Below are 17062 nucleotides of genomic sequence, written 5' to 3' on the forward strand. Positions count from 1 at the left end.
TCCACACTTCACCCCCTGCACTGCTCTTAGACCCTCCACACTTCAACCCCTGCACTGCTCTTAGACCCTCCACACTTCACCCCCTGCACTGCTCTTAGACCCTCCACACTTCACCCCCTGCACTGCTCTTACACAATCCACACTTCACATCCTGCACTGCTCTTACACAATCCACACTTCACCATCTGGCCAAAACACGTATTCTCTCCCTCCCTCTATTTACCTCTCTGAATATATAATTTATGTTATATAATAATATACACAAAGTTCTATATTATTATTATATTTATTATATTATTTCCCCTTTTTAACATCTTGTACCTTCACCTACAAATCACATACATAAGAAATATACTGTAATAATAATATAGAACTATGTCTATCTTTTCATTCCAACACTTCCAAAAAAGCTCCTCCTCTCTCATTCCTTCCTCCTCATCCTCTGTTGACTCAGGGTCAATGTTCTGCCCCTCCTTGCCAAACAGAGGGTAACACCCACCACCACCCCCACCACTCAACCCCACCATCGGACCACAGCCCAGCAGACCAATAGAAGACAAGGAGGGCAGTGAGAGAGGGCAGACTTCAGACCTACCCACAATCCCACCATGCCTGCCTGCCTCTCGAGTGACAGACAGACAGACAAACAGACAGACCCAGACTGTTTGCTGTGGGATTACCGTTCAAGCCTCTGGTCAGTCAAGAGGCATTCTAATGCCGCCACTCCAGCTTGAGACAACAGAGCTTCGCCAATAATTAGCTCTGTCGCATGAAAGAAGAGGCTCCCTGGGAGAGCAAACATCTATCCGACAAAGCGAGTAGCCATGTGGCTGTGTTGCCTGGCTAACGTGAGAGGAGAGGTCTTAAAATGTCAAGTCTCACATTTCTGTCATGAGAGCTCATGCACTCACCAATATGACCAATATGAACACAAGAAATACGCTTCGTCTTGGCGTATTGAGATACTCCCATTTGACCTATTTATGGTGCGATGGGAGCTGATAAGACTAGAGCGTAAACACCGTGTCAACATAATACATCACGTATGTGTGTGAGAGAGAAAAACGACCCTCTACTGACGCCAGTGGTGTGGGTGAAACCAATGTCCACCTGAACAGAGAGGAACCCAGCTAGGTGAGGTCCTGTGTTGACCGTGTGATGGGTGACTCTTCAGGCCCTGATGAAATAGGGGCTACCGCCCAGAAGACTAAATAGACCTCTGTCTACCTCACTCACAAAAACACGAAAAGAGACACACCTACCCATGACCACAGGCTAATTTTAATCGCAAGAAACCTCCCTTCATGCTAAGACACGCACACAGACAGAATCTTAGGGAGGGTAAGTCTGTGTAAGGACCTGTGTGTGCAGTTTGAGAGGATGACCTCACCAGCACAGCTCCTGGAGGTGTATAAATAGTACTGTGTGGGTTATTTAAAGCCTTACCTCTCCACCTCGGAAACTAGCGGAGGGACAGCCTCCCTCCACCTCCAATGTAAAGAGAGAATCGTTCATTTTATGATCCATTCAGTAGATCCACCTCTGAACCTGCTGACGACACTAGCTTGTTCTAACCATAGACCTGGGTGTTGACCATAGCCTTAAAAGTAAGTTGGACACACCTGGACTGGACTGGACCTCGGACCATGTCCACAAAGTACAGCGTCTGCAACTCATGTTGTTGCAACTGGGCACGCATAGGTGTATAATAGATGTGCTACTCACACATCCCTCATCTGACTATGAATAAGTGTGTGTGTGTGTGCGTGTGTGTGTGTTTGTTCGTGTATGAATGCGTAAGCATATTTGTGTTTGTGTTGTACAAAGTAAGCGTGTGAGTATTTTCCTATTCACTCTCACCAAGTGTGTTTGCTCTGGTGTGTGTGTGTACTCCTTTGTGCTCCTGTACTTGATGTGTGTGTTTCCTTCACTCACACATCCCCGTGCACCAGGCCGTAAACACTGTGTATGGTCCAGCCGAAGCCCCCCAGCAGCACGATGACCAGGATGATAATGACCAGAGCAGGAAGTCCCCAGCCCAGCAGTAAGTAGACCAGGTAACGCCGCTCCGTGTGCTCGTCGTTCATCACCAACACCTGCCAAAAGTTCACTGCCTGGGAGAGTGGAGGGAAGGGGAGGTGGAGGGGAAGGGAGGGGAGAAAGGGAGGAGTGGGAAAGAGGAGAGGGGGGGGGGGGGACGGGGGGGGGGAGGGGGAGGGGAAGGGAGAAAGGGAGGAGTGGGAAAGAGGAGAGGGGGGGGGGGCAGGGGGAGGGGAGGTGGAGAGGGTGATGAGAGGAAGAGGAGTAGGGGGGGGGGGAGGGTTGGGGAGAAGTGGAGTGGGGAGGAGGGGGGATTCGAGGAGGATAGAGAGCAAAAGGGGGTTAGTGAGGGGTTATCAGCCAGAAGGGAGGAAGAATCTCCAGCCGAAGAGCCAAAGGATTGTTCAGGAACCACATGGCTCACTACTGTTTGCTTTGTAATCTAGCGGAGTAGCAGACTTGGATTATCTCCCTCGGTATTAGATGCTGTACACCTTGTCCTAGAGAGGATTACACTAAATACACTCCATAACTCTAGATTGTGATAATACCCGTAAAAGGCCTATCCCCAGCCAGGTCCTCATCTTTTTCTGTACAAGAAAGGATCGCAAAATAAAAGGAGAACAGAACATTGCACATTTGATTCCATTACATTCATGAGCTGAAAAGTTATCGGTGAATGGGTGGGTGTGGGGTCAAATGCAAGTCACACAAAACCCTCTGCCTCCATGATCAGTCTCCTACTCCGAGTGTTGCATCATCAGCAGCAGCAGAGAGCACGAGAGTAAGAGAGAAAGAGCACGAGAGAGAGGGAGAGAGAAACTATTGTGTAATGCATCATATTGAACTGCTAATGGAGTGACACTTTGATTGAGCTCCATGTACATACTTCCTCAATTGGGCCGAACCAACCAGTGCTCCCGCACAGTGGCTAACCGGGCTATCTGCATTGTGTCCCACCCACCACTCGCCAACCCTTCTTTTACGCTACTGATACTCTCTGTTCATCATATATGCATAGTCACTTTAACCATATCTACATGTACATACTACCTCAATCAGCCCGACTAACCGGTGTCTGTATGTAGCCTGTCTTTTTACTGTTGTTTTACTTCTTTACCTACCTATTGTTCACCTAATACCTTTTTTGCACTATTGGTTAGAGCCTATAAGTAAGCGTTTCACTGTAAGGTCTACTACACCTGTTGTATTCAGCCCAGGTGACAAATAAACGTTGATTTGATTTGATCAGTGATAGCTGGGTGTGTGAATAAACAAATTAGGAGTTGGGTTTGTGCTGTTTCCTTCACCACTATCCCTGGCTCTGGATAGGCCGAAGAGGCTTTGGCAAGTATTGGCTTGCCGTTACATAATGTTGTGGAGCCCTATGGTAAGACAGTCCTAGCCGGGCCTCGTAGACTGGCTGATTCAATTAGGCACTGTTATGTTTTGGCTCTGGGCCAGCCTATATTCCCCCATTGCACCGCTCAACTGGGCCATTGCAATCCAAAATGTAATTTTCCTGTGTTTTATATATATTTCCACACTATGAGGTTGGAGTAATATTGTGACATTTTGAAAATGATGATAATCCCCTTTTAGTGTAAGCTGTTTGAAAAGACCGCCTGAAATTTCAGCTTGTTTTGGTAGGATGACGTTTTGGCCTGCCTGGTGACATCAGTAGGTGAATTAGATAATAGACCAATAAGAAAGAGAGTTCCAAACCTCTCTGCAAATAAGAGTTAGTTTTCAGTTTTCCCCTCCCCAGTTTTCCCCTCCCTACTCCCAGACTGTCCGAGCAAAATTCTTGCTTGAGAAATTGCTTTTGCTAAGAAGCTATTTTTTGTTTCTTGTAAGTAAGGTACTTAAATGTTACCCAGAAATGATTTGATATTGAGATAAAAATGGCTGCTTTGAACCTTTAATGCTGATTTAGTGCAACATGGATGGTCTGTGAAAGCCTCCCCCTGGCTGGCGTCCGCGCGTACGCCACTTAGCAAAAAACTGATACCTGACGACTCAAGGAGAGGGAGGGTAGTGGGTGGATACCCCAACCGATCAATATTATGGAGTAAAGGGAAGAGAGTAGGGATGTCGATGAAGCCAGGGATGTCAGCGATATTCTCATGAGCTACTACCGCAGAAAGAGAGAAGTAAAACCAATCTTGGTGGTTTTAAAGGGAAAGAGATGCAAAAAAAGACATGACAGAGAGAGAGAGAGACGGAGAGAGAGAAATATGTTACATTGTCAATTTGACTGACTGACTCCAGGTCAGAGAGTTGAAAGGGGAAAAAAACGTAACGGCACCATCACACACCAACGCAGTGTCTTCCTACGGCTGTGTGAACACTTTCCAGTGTGTATTGCAGTTGACCTTTTCCACCACCAAATCAGGTCAACTAATACCGCGTGTTTCCATCACGCCAGGCTGCCAGCGTTCTGCAAACATTTAGCTGCGAGCCAGTCCAAACTGCACTGTTTCCTATTGACTTACGAAGAAATCTCAGAGTCAAACTTTATTCATTCAAACATCTCCCAGGTCATCTGGAAAGTATTTCAATCAGGCTTAAGAAACATAAATAATGCAGTTACGCGTACCGCACGGCGACTACTGTATGTCCCTGTCAGACTCCAAAGCTAAACTCCATTAGCTAATTAAATGCACTAATCTTTTATTTTTCAGAAAAATGACTTAGGTGCCGAGACAGATTACACCCAGTACATAAACAACTAAAGCTTTCCTCCGCGTCACAGAGAACAGAGGTGGAGCGTAGCAGGTGAAGATAACAGCCTGTTATTGCAAGCAGGGGGTGCAGTTCATTTGGGGTAAGACTCCGAGGTATGGTATATCAGCTTGTGTTGACCATGTGTAATTAACTAGGCCATGCTCACAGAATTCCTGTCCCTGCAAATAGGTCACAGGTCATCTATACACCATCTCTGGGATTAATTTAAGCTTAAATATCAAATATGAACCATTTGAAGACTACATGTGATCGTTTTTAGAGCTGAGTGTGTGTGTGTGTGTGTGTGTGTGTTTCGAAGCAGTTACGTGAGAATGGAAGAGGGTCAGAAGGAGGTGTGTTAATGTGGGGGTTGGGGGGGGGGGTAAGAGAACTTGGAACCGCAATCTTATCACACAAGTACCAGCACAAATACACGCTAACCTGGGATTTTGCCACACATGACATAAAAACGCACGTGTCATGTAAAGAACAAAGGAAAGAATGGACATCTATTTCTGCCAAGTGAGAGAGTCACAAAAATCCTATTTGACATGGTAGAACTGTAATTGTATTAATGAAATCAAACTATCTATGGAAAGAAACAAACCAATTTCCCTTTCAAAGCCTCAAATCTGATCCGTTGACTTATCATTTCAAGAAGTGCCCCGCAGTTAAATTCAGGAAGAGTTGACAAATAACAAATGGCAGCGCAAAGGATATGAGCATTAGAGGTGCAGTATATCAATTCTAGCGTCCACAATTGGTCTTTGATGACAGAAATGCTGCCACTCAACGCCGACTATCGCACGAGAGAGAGAGAGGGAGAGCACCCTGACTGAATGACCCTCATTGTCCACACAAGCGGAAATGGGCATACGTGGGCCTTGCGTGCCAACGTGTGTGCCAAGGCAGCATAGGACTATCAGAACAGCTTTCAACAGGTTGGCGCAGGTGTACAGATGGCCCGGAGAACAGTATGCCAGTCTTTCAGTGCCTGCTCTGTGCCATTGTTCAGGTCTGCAGTTCTTTAGACAACCCACCTGTCAACTGGTTGCATCTGACCTTAAATGAGGCTGATCGTTCAATAGAAATTCTATCTAGTGGGTTTTGAAAATACATAAATGATCTCAGTGGCGAACCTTGACTATGGGACTCAGGCCTTCAGTGGAACAAAAAATAATCTAATATGTAGTGTATCAAACAAAAAAATCAAGAAAATAACGGAAACAGCATCACTTAATGCGCTTTTGTATTCATATGACTATGATTGGACTCACAGATGGAGCATATTTGGAAATGTAATGAGACCAATATTGTCCTGGTTAGTTTAGGGTTAGAGTATGTACGACATGTTTTAGAAAAGTAGTGCTGATTTAGGATCAGTTTTGCCTTTTATATAGATCAGAATGAACACGACTCAATGTACAAGTGGGACCTGATCCTAGATCAGCACTCTGACTCGAAGAAGCTTGATACATACAGGCCCAGGGGTCAGCAGCAGGCCTTACCTGGATAAGCATCCAGCTGAACTGGCTGAGGTGGAAGTAGTGGGAGGAGAGGCCCAGAACAGCACAGCTGTCCTCGGAGAAGACACGACCACGGAACGCCGACACCAGGAAACAGATCTACAACACACAGAGAGAGAGAGAGAGAGACAGAGCGATATAGAGGGACACAGAGAGAGACAGAGAGGGGAGTCAGCTGAAAGGCCCACAGAAATACACTAATGCACACAAACAAACACACACCAAAACGAATAATGCATAACATTTGCCTGTACACTATGCTCTTTACTACACAACATCCAGCCCCCTCAATCTCACACACACTAATACAGTTCATGCAAAATAGCACTGGCACAAAAACACTTACACATTCCCATTTACACTTTCCCTCTGCGGTCTGAGCTCAGCCAACTAGTATTAGGAACAGTTCGACATTTACTGGGGTGGGTGGGGTGGTCCAAAATAAGGGAGAGTTTTCTAACTTTTTGGGGGTTTGGGGAGAGTTGTGTGTTTTTTATTGAAGTGAATTTTTCCCCTGGTTTACATTCTCCATTTTGCAGGTTTTACTATATCATTTATTCCATCCTAGCCACATGTCCTCATTTGCTTGCATGCGCCTACCCTATATCAAGGTGTTTTGGTACTTCCCTTATGCACTACGCTTTTCCGTGCACTAACTATACCACAGGTAAATATAGTCGACCAGTCTAACTTTCTTTCCTGCCCTCTATTCACCATTCATAGTGACAATAGTGGTGGGTGGATCGTATGTCAGCATCTGCAATAAGCTAAGTAGCAATCATACCACACATAAAATCATTAAAAGCTGCATCAAGGTGCGTCATTGCGCATAAATAAAACTGTGAAGCCAGACACCACAGCTCAGAAAGCTCCCCTATTGATCTTGTTTAGGGACAATAGATGTATCCTACCCAGAGAAGCCTACAACGCCACAATGCAATGAATAATTGCATTCATGTTTCCAAGTGAGCAGAACAAATGATACTCGGCGCAAAAAGCCCTGCGATTTGAATCAGTTGTGGATCTACTCTCGTCAGTTTATAAGGTGTAGAAAGGCACAGCAACAGGCCTTTCAGGCTGTATTTTAAGTTCTGATACTAAGATCTGTTGCGGATCAGATCATTCTCCTAAGTCGTCCTATAATTATGTGGCCACATATGCTCCTAGCTGGTCCAGTTATCACGGAAAGCTTCATGCGCACTCTGCTTCCTCCTCTAGCGGCTGTACCTCGCCCACTTATACCTAATGCTTCAACATAGCCTTGATATAGCCTATACTGCAAACCGTGACGTTGAAGCGCCCGAAGTCGGTATGCTTTGCCTATTGGTTGTGCTGTGCACCGGCACAGAAACCTGTTGATATAAAGATAGCATCAACATTGTCTGCAACCAGCTCTGATCGTTGTGTAATGAAACATGTCGGGAGAGTAAGCTCGTCCGTGGTGGTCGGCGAACCCTCAACCTCCTGGCCCGTAGCCCTGCGTGGCATCGACTGTGCCAAAAAAGCATGCTCCAGTGGCAAAGTCGATATCCACGTCTATGAACACAGAGTCGCTACAATTATTTGTGTTTGTGGTCGTAAACATTATTTTGAGTTCCTTCCATGAGGGGGGAGGGTGTGCAATATTTTTTTTACAGTACAAGGGGAGGGGAAAGGGTGTGCATTTTTGTTTATGACACCCCGAGTTGCACCAGTCCTATCCCTCCTCCCTCCTGCAGACCTGTTACATCACAATGCGCAAAGGCAGGCAGGACCAAAATAAATAACAACAACAAGTGACAAATACTTCCTGGGTACCCGTCCAGGAACCTGTGTGTGTGTCCTACCGAAAGGCACTGCAGTCCACACTGTGTGTGTGTTTGTAAATGTGTGTGAATGTGTGTATATACACTGACTGTACAAAACATTAAGGACACTTTCCTAATATTGAGTTGTACCCGCCCATTTTGCCCTCAGAACAGCCTCAATTCGTCCGGGCATGGACTCTACAAGGTGTTGAAAGCGTTCCACAGGGATGCTGGCCTATGTCGACTCCAATGCTTCCCACAGTTGTGTCAAGTTGGCTGGATGTCCTTTGGGTGGTGGACCATTCTTGATACACATGGGAAACAGTTGAGCGTGACAAACCCAGCAGCGTTGCAGTTCTTTACACAAACCAGTGAACCTGGCTCCTACTATCATACCCCGTTCAAAGGCACTTAAATCTTGTGTCTTGCCCATTCACCCTCTGCATGGCACACATACCATGTCTGAATTTTCTCAAGGCTTAAACATCCTTCTTTAAAAGGCTAGGGGGCAGTATTTTCGTTTTTGGCTAAAAAAACGTACCCATTTTAAACTGCCTATTTCTCAGCCCCCGAAACTAGAATATGCATATAATTGTCAGATTAGGATAGAAAACACTCTAAAGTTTCCAAAACTGTCAACATTTTGTCTGTGAGTTTAACAGAACCGATATTGCAGGCTAAAACCTGAGGAAAATCCAATCAGGAAGTGCCTCTGTTTTTGAAACCTGTCTGTTCTTATGCATCCCTATTACCCATTTAAAGGGATATCAACCAGATTTTGTCTATGGCTTCCCTAAGGTGTCAACAGCCTTTAGACATAGTTTCAGGCTTTTATTTTGAAAAATGAGCGAGAACGACCACATTGCGTAAGTGGATAGGTGGGGGCTCTCAGACTGAGTTGTGCGCAACAGAGAAAGGCAGCCATTGTTACTCCCGGTCCTAGTGAAAAACCAACACTCCCGGTTGATATATTATTGAATAGATATTTGAAAAACAACCTGAGGATTGATTATAAAAAAAGTTTGACATGTTTCTGTGGACATTATGGATATTATCTGGAATTTTTGTCTGCGTTGTCGTGAACGCTTTTTCCTGTGGATTTCTCAGCATAACGCGCGAAACGAACGGAGGTATTTGGATATAAAAATATCTTTATGGAACAAAAGGAACATTTGTTGTCTAACTGGGAGTCTCGTGAGTGAAAACATCCGAAGATCATCAAAGGTAAACGATTAATTTGATTGCTTTTCTGATTTTCGTGACCAAGTTACCTGATGCTAAGTGTACTTAATGTTTTGTCGAGCGATCGATAAACTTACACAAACGCTTGTATTGCTTTCGCTGTAAAGCATAATTTCATTTTTCTTGTGATTTCATAAATATAATATTTTCTAGTAATATTATTTGACTGTGGCGCTATGCTATGCTATGCTATTCAGCGTTGCTGATGACAATTATCCCGGATCCGTGATGGTTGGTTCAGAAAGGTTAACCTGTCTCCTCCCCTTCATCTACGCTGATTGAAAAGGATTTAACAAGTGACATCAATAAGAGATCATAGCTTTCACCTGGATTCACCTGGTCAGTCAATGTCATGGAAAGAGTAAGTGTCCTTAATGTTTTGTATACTCAGTGTATAGCTGTGTGTGTGTGTGTGTGTGTGTGTGTGTGTGTGTGTGTGTGTGTGTGTGTGTGTGTGTGTGTGTGTGTGTATATGGTAGGGACCTAATTTAATTAGCGATTGGGGGGAATTCAGAAAAGCCTTGACGACAGCTGAAAATACTGCAGCTCTCTAACGGCAGAGCTTAATTAACCCATGGGACAGAGCCTTGTGCCACTGCCAACCACAGCACCATCTCTGCTTATGTAACTGTGGCTGCCACCTGGCCCGGTACCAGTGCTAAAGGCCAGGGAAGGAGGGATGGAAGGAGCGAGGGAGGGTGAGGAGGGAGAGAGAAGGAGGACATCGAGTCTCCTAACTCTGCCTTTATACAGATGAAGCCAAGAAAGGGAATGAGCAAGAGACAGAGAGAAGAAGATGGAAAAAGAGCAGGGAGAGACAGCGCCTGCACACCTGCCAGACTGCCAGGAGTGATGGATAGGAAAGCTACAGCACATACAGCTGCTCCAAGCACACCTGCAGAATGATGCTTCGTCATCTGTCTTACAACTCTCTAGGTGCCCCCATCATCCTCGTCATCACGACATCATTCTGCAGCTAACTCATCAATGTACCCTATGCTGGTGTAAACACACAGTGTTGTATATGCCATGATATTTGAATAGAACAGTAGATCAAGATGTCATACCCTCTACGTTTGTGTATAAGTTGTTGGGAAAGTAGTTAAAGTAACGGATTTGTGTCAAACGTCATTGTCTGATGCTAAGAATGTGCTCACTCAGTGCTATAATTTGACACTTCTGAAGGTTCATACACATATGACGGCATCGGAGGAGATGGCTGCCGTTTTATGGGCTCCTAACCAATTGTGCTATTTTGTGTGTTTTTTTTGCGTTGTTTGTAACTTATTTTGTACATAATGTTTCCGCCATCGTCTCTTATGACCGAAAAGGGTTTCTGGATATCAGAACAGCGATTACTCTATCCTCCTGATTCCTGCTTACAAGCAAAAACTAAAACAGGATGTGCCAGTGACTCGCTCAATACGGAAGTGGTCGGATGGCGCAGATCCTAAGCTACAGGATTGTTTTGCTAGCAGAGACTGGAATATGTTACGGGATTCATCCGAGGAGTATACTGCATCAGTCACCGGCTTCATCAATAAGTGCATCGATGACGTCGTCCCCAGAGTGACCGTACATACCCCAACCAGAAGCCATGGATTACAGGCAACATCCGCACTGAGCTAAAGGGTAGAGCTGTCGCTTTCAAGGAGCGGGACTCTACCCGGATGCTTATAAGAAATCCCGCTATGCCCTCCGTCGAACCATCAAACAGGCAAAGCATCAATACAGGTACTAAGATTGAATGCTACTACACCGGCCTTTACGGACTACAAAGGGAAGCCCAGCCGCGAGCTGCCCAGTAACACGAGCCTACTAGACTAGCTAAATAACCTCTATGCGGCTTCGAGGGAAGCAACACTGAAGCATGCATGAGAGCACCAGCTGTTCCGGACGACTGTGTGATAATGCTCTCCGTGGCCGATGTGTGTAAGACCTTTAAATAGGTCAATATTCACAAGGCCGCAGGGCCAGATGGATTACCAGGACGTGTACTCAGAGCATACGCTGACCAACTGGCAAGTGTCTTCACTGACATTTTCAACCTGTCCCTGACCGAGTCTACATGTTTCAAGCAGACCACCATAGTCCCTGTGCCCAAGAACACCAAGGCATCCAGCCTAAATTACTACCGATCTGTAGAACTCACGTCTGTAGCCATGAAGTGCTTTGAAAGGCTGGTCATGGCTCACATCAACACCATCATCCCAGAAACCCTAGACCCACTCCAAATCGCATACCGCACCAACAAATCCACAGATGACGCAATCTCTATTGCATTCCACACTACCCATTCCCACCTGAACAAAAGGAACACCTAGGTGAGAATGCTGTTCATTGACTACAGCTCAGCGTTCATCACCATAGTGCCCTCGAATCTCATCACTAAGCTAAGGACACTGGGACTAAACACCTCCCTCTGCAACTGGATCCTGGACTTCCTGACGGGCCGCCCCCAGGTGGTAACGGTAGGCAACAACACATCTGCCACGCTGATCCTCAACACGGGGTTGCGTGCTTAGACCCCTCCTGTACTCCCTGTTCAACCATGACTGCATGGCCAAGCACGGCTCCAACATGATCATTACCTTTGCTGATGACAGATTTTGTGGCGAGGATACAGAATCAATACACCTTTTATTTTTGTATTTCCCCCCAGGTACCCTGTTTCTGGTCTCAGGTTCAGGAATGGCTGATAATGCATTGACCGGGTCAGTCAATGAATAATAAACTAATACTCGTGGTAAAAGTATTTATCTTCAACTCGCAATCTGTGGATTCTATTCGAGTAGATAGATTGAAATTGTGTGTTAAACATCACAGCATAGTTGAAAGATGTATGGTGCGTAGAAATCCTAAGAGGGTGGCCAGAAGAGATAGGTGGGAGGGGCTGAGGGAAGCTGAGGGTTGGGATGTGGAACTGGAGACGGTGGGCGGGGGACAGAAGTGGGAGTGGAGTTGGTGGGCGGGGGACAGAATGACGGTCAAATATAAAAGTATAAAAAAATTAAGTCAAAATAAAACATAACAAAAAGTATGTTTGAATGACACCGAGGGGCAATGTTTTTACGGCTAATGCCGGTTTGCCTGAGGCTGATGCCGTGCAGGTGTTTGTTCACATGTGTATACACACACTCTCATTCAAATGAACTCATGTGCACATACACGGATACAGAGGTAAGTAGTGCCATACATGCACTCAAACATATTCAGTTGGCCTTGCTATTATGATTTTTGTTGTCCTTGATGTCTTTGTTGTTTTTTGCATTGTTGCTTTCTGTTTTCCTTTGTCTTTTTTCTCTTTTGTCCATCCAGGACCTCCATACCAGGAGGTGTCAGAGGAAGGCCCTAAAAATTGCCGAAGACTCCAACCACCCTAGTCATAGACTGTTCTCTCTGCTTAACAGCGTCCACCCCCAAGTCATAAGACTGCTAATCAAATCGCAGCCCAAAAAATTTGCCTTGACCCTCACTCCGTCTTTACGCTGCTGCTTCTCGCTGTTCATTATCTAGGCATAGTCACTTGACCCCTACCTACATGTCCATATTACCTCAATTATCTCGACTAACCTGTACCCCCGCACATTGACTCGGTACTGGTACCCCCTGTATATAGCCTCATTACTAACCTGTACCCCCGCACATTGACTTGGTACTGGTACCCCCTGTATATAGNGGTACTGGTACCCCCTGTATATAGCCTCATTACTAACCTGTACCCCCGCACATTGACTTGGTACTGGTACCCCCTGTATATAGCCTCATTACTAACCTGTACCCCCGCACATTGACTCGGTACTGGTACCCCCTGTATATAGCCTCATTATTGTTATTTTATTTTTTACTCTTTTATATTTTTACTTTAGTTCATTTAGTAAATACATTCTTAACTCTTATTTTTCTTAAAACTGCATTGTTGGTTAGGGGCTTGTAAGTAAGCACTTCACGGTAAGGTCTACACCTGTTGTATTCGGCGTATGTAACAAATCAAATTTGATTTGATTCCTATGACAGTACATTCAACAGTGGGAAGTTAGTTTAATGAATCTAGTTGACGTGGTTACTAAAACAGCTGTAACGTTTGATCGGTAGAAGAAAATCCTGTTCTGATGTCAGATTTGAATAGCAGAGACCACGATGCCACACTGTCTAAGTTTTTTTCTAAAGTCCTGGGAAAGTGGTCAAAGTAGCTGATTTGGGTCAAAAGTTACATTGTTTACAGCGAATAGAACGTTTGAAGTCACAGCTTCAGAATGAAAGTTTGTTACACAACGTTTGTGCGAGCCAAGGAGTTAGATTCTTGACAAATGTCTTTGGACAGAACATATTATATCTGCATATTGAGTCATATTAAGTCTCGTTGTTGGAATGAATACGTTTTCACAGCAGACGCAGGGACTAGTCTGGTTGACACTCTCTAACGTCAGGGTTACAAGAATATATATCAACCAAACAGGGTCACGTTTTTAAGATCCTGACACTAATAAGGGTTCTGTTCCTTAGGCCTACAGTAATGACGAGTCTTATAACTACTGCTCTTGCAACCCTCAAATCACCAGAGGACCATTTGCTAACATAGGGAACCTAACAGATTTCCATGATAGATCAACATTGGTGTCAAAAACCCTACAAGGATCCTATGATAGGTAGCTGGGGTCACTAGCCCAGAGCCATCGCCTATCCATGATGACTATCAGTAAACATCAAAGACCAACAGCTCTCCATATAAGCACATAAGCCGAGAGAGAGAGCAAACAAGCTCTCCCTTCCAACCAAACAAGTTATGCATTAGGTTGCGCGGCCCTATCACGCCACAGCTACGCTCAATCTACTTCACAATGCGGTCGCCCAGGCAACCTAGGGCAACAAATATTGCATAAAGCAGTCTCATTTCACCTCGCCCCCGAGGTAACACTTCCACTAAGGTGGTTGATTCCTTCCCTCTCTCCGTCTCCCTTTCAGAAACTCTGAGCCAGCACTCATGAATCGTTGCAGGTTTTGTCACCTCTCCTATAGGCCTGGATCCTATGTTGAGTTAGGGGCTTTATTTAAATAGACAATGAGGTAACTCAGTTTTCTGTTAGTTTTGCAGCTCTGTATGGTGTGAGAAGGGGAGGGATGATTCAGGAAGGAAACCGGGGCAAGAGCTGCCTGGAATGGAGCCTTTGAACCAGGTGGCTACTAGGAAGTGTGATTCCGGGCAGCAGTTATTTGCACCGAATAAAACCTTGGCCTGGCCAAGGGCACAGCATGCCACAGTCATCACACACACACACACACACACACACACACACACACACACACACACACCACACAAACACACACACACACACACACGACACACACACACACACACAACACACACACGACACACACCAACCAACCACCAACACCACACACACAAACACCCATACATCATATAAGTCCATTTCTTGCTTTCCTTTCTCATGCCTTGAAGATTTATTGATCATAGCAGTGAGAGGGTCAGGTCTCCTCAATAGACCAAGCCGCAGACAGAGCCAATTCATTGATCATTAGCAAATTAATATTTCTGGATTATAAGAGGCTGTGGTCTTGGTTAGAGCTCTAATGGTGTGGGCTCAGTGGAGCATTACAGACAGATTCTACTGGATGCATGGGAATTCCTGCAGATTTCATTTGGGTACCTACCATTTAACTGGCTGGGCTTTCTACACCATCCCTTCAGTATGATCTATCTAGAAAAATCCACCCTAAAATAAGCATGTTCAACAAGTGTTGCACAGCAGCCAAGGACTCAGTGGTTATATGAAAGCCACACATCATGCCCTTTTGTCCCCTCTATTGACACTTATCTGAACCCGTTCATTATCTCATGAAGCAGTGCTCGGCTGTGGTGCTCGTTTTTTTGTTATACTGTGTTGATGTAATATATTGTGATTGCAGAAATTGCAACACAATATTGCCCGTTCATACAAGAGGCAATCAAATCCTCTGGTGCAAATCTATATATCAAATAAAACAAAATGATTGATCAATGCATTACAGCATTTTATTTGCAAACATCCATTTGCTTCAAAGACAAAGCAAGTCTTCTCTTGTCTGTTCGCACTAGCTCTAAGCGCGGGTAGGTGCCACAAAACGACTGACTATTAAGAGTGTAGGTAGATTCACGCTATGTGTCTGGAGACAGGGACAGCCCATCACTGGCCCTACTATTAAGTGCCTTCCTGTAATAGACGAGACAGAGTCTATTTGCTTACTAGTTCACATGACTCAAAGTTGGTTTACTGGGCACTCAGGGTCCACTGCAGCACTGAAGACTGCTCAGGTGTTTTATCACGCCAGGGTGTAAAAAGTACCCAACTGCCATTAGCTTGAGTAAAAGTAAAGATACTTAATATCAAATCTCAATCAAAAATTATTTATAGAGCTCCTTCTTACATCAGCTGATATCTCAAGAGTGCTGTACAGCAAACCCAGCCTAAAACCCCAAAACAGCAAACAATTGCAGGTGTAGAAGCACGGTGTCTAGGAAAAACTCCCTAGAAAGGCCAAAACCTAGGAAGAAACCTAGAGAGGAACCAGGCTATGAGGGGTGGCCAGTCCTCTTCTGGCTGTGCCGGGTGGAGATTATAACAGAACATGGCCAAGATGTTCAAATGTTCATAAATGACCAGCATGGTCAAATAATAATAATCACAGTAGTTGTCGAGGGTGCAGCAAGTCAGCACCTCAGGGGTAAATGTCAGTTGGCTTTTCATAGCCGATCATTAAGAGTATCTCTACCGCTCCTGCTGACTCAAGTAAAAGCGAAATTCACCTAGTAAAATACTACTTGAGTAAAAGTCTAAAAGTATTTGATTTTAATTATACTTAAGTATCAAAAGTAAATGTAATTAAAAAATATATACATGCGTATCAAAAGTAAAAGTATAAATCATTTAAAATTCCTTATATTAGGCAAACCAGACGGCACAATTTTCTTTTCTTTTACAGATAGTCAGGGGCACACTCCAACACTCTGACATAATTTACAAATGAAGCATTTGTGTTTAGTGAATCCGCCAGATCAAAGGCAGTACGGATGACCAGGGATGGTCTTTTGATAAGTGCGTGAATTGGACCATTTTTCTGTCCTGCTAAGCATTCAAAATGTACTTTTGGGTGACAGGGAGAATGTATGGAGGAAAAAGTACATAATTTGCCTTAGTAGTGAAGCAAAAGTAAAAGTTGTCAAAAATATAAATAGTAAAGTCAATTATCCCAGATACCCTGGACTCACTCCAATTTGCAAACCACCCCAACAGACCACCCCATCGTCCATAGACGATGCAATCTCAATTGCACTGCCCTCCCAACTAGACAAGAGGAATACCTGTGTGAGAATGCGGTTAATTGACTACAGCTCAACACCATAATGCTCTCCAAGCTCGTCATCAGACCCTGAGACTGAACACCTCCCTCTGCAGCTGGATCCTGGACTCCTGACAAGCCAACCTCAGGTGGTGAGGGTAGGCAACAACACCTCCGCCACGCTGACCCTCAACACGGGGGATCCCAGGGGTGCATGCTTAGCTCCGTCCTGTGCATAGTTAGCTCCGTCCTGTGGCCTCGCACAGCTTCAAGTCCATCATCAAGTTTGCTGACGACACGACGGTGGTAGGGCCTGATCACAGATGGCGATGAGACAGCCTAAAGGGAGAGGTCAGAGACCTGGCAGTGTGGTGCCGGGACAACAATCTCTCTCTCAACGTC

General features: G+C 44.9%; 1 protein-coding gene across 1 annotated transcript in view; it reads right to left on the reverse strand.

Moving 5' to 3' along the window:
- Positions 1-17062, reverse strand: part of adgrv1 (adhesion G protein-coupled receptor V1) — a 190143-nt gene that overhangs the window by 35940 nt on the left and 137141 nt on the right. Inside the window, 2 exon segments of the mRNA XM_070436984.1 lie at positions 1936-2114; positions 6276-6392. Of these exon segments, the coding sequence (XP_070293085.1) occupies positions 1936-2114; positions 6276-6392 (296 nt within the window).

This window comes from Salvelinus sp. IW2-2015, linkage group LG33 (genome assembly GCF_002910315.2).
Source record: "Salvelinus sp. IW2-2015 linkage group LG33, ASM291031v2, whole genome shotgun sequence".
In the NCBI taxonomy this organism is placed as follows: domain Eukaryota; kingdom Metazoa; phylum Chordata; class Actinopteri; order Salmoniformes; family Salmonidae; genus Salvelinus; species Salvelinus sp. IW2-2015.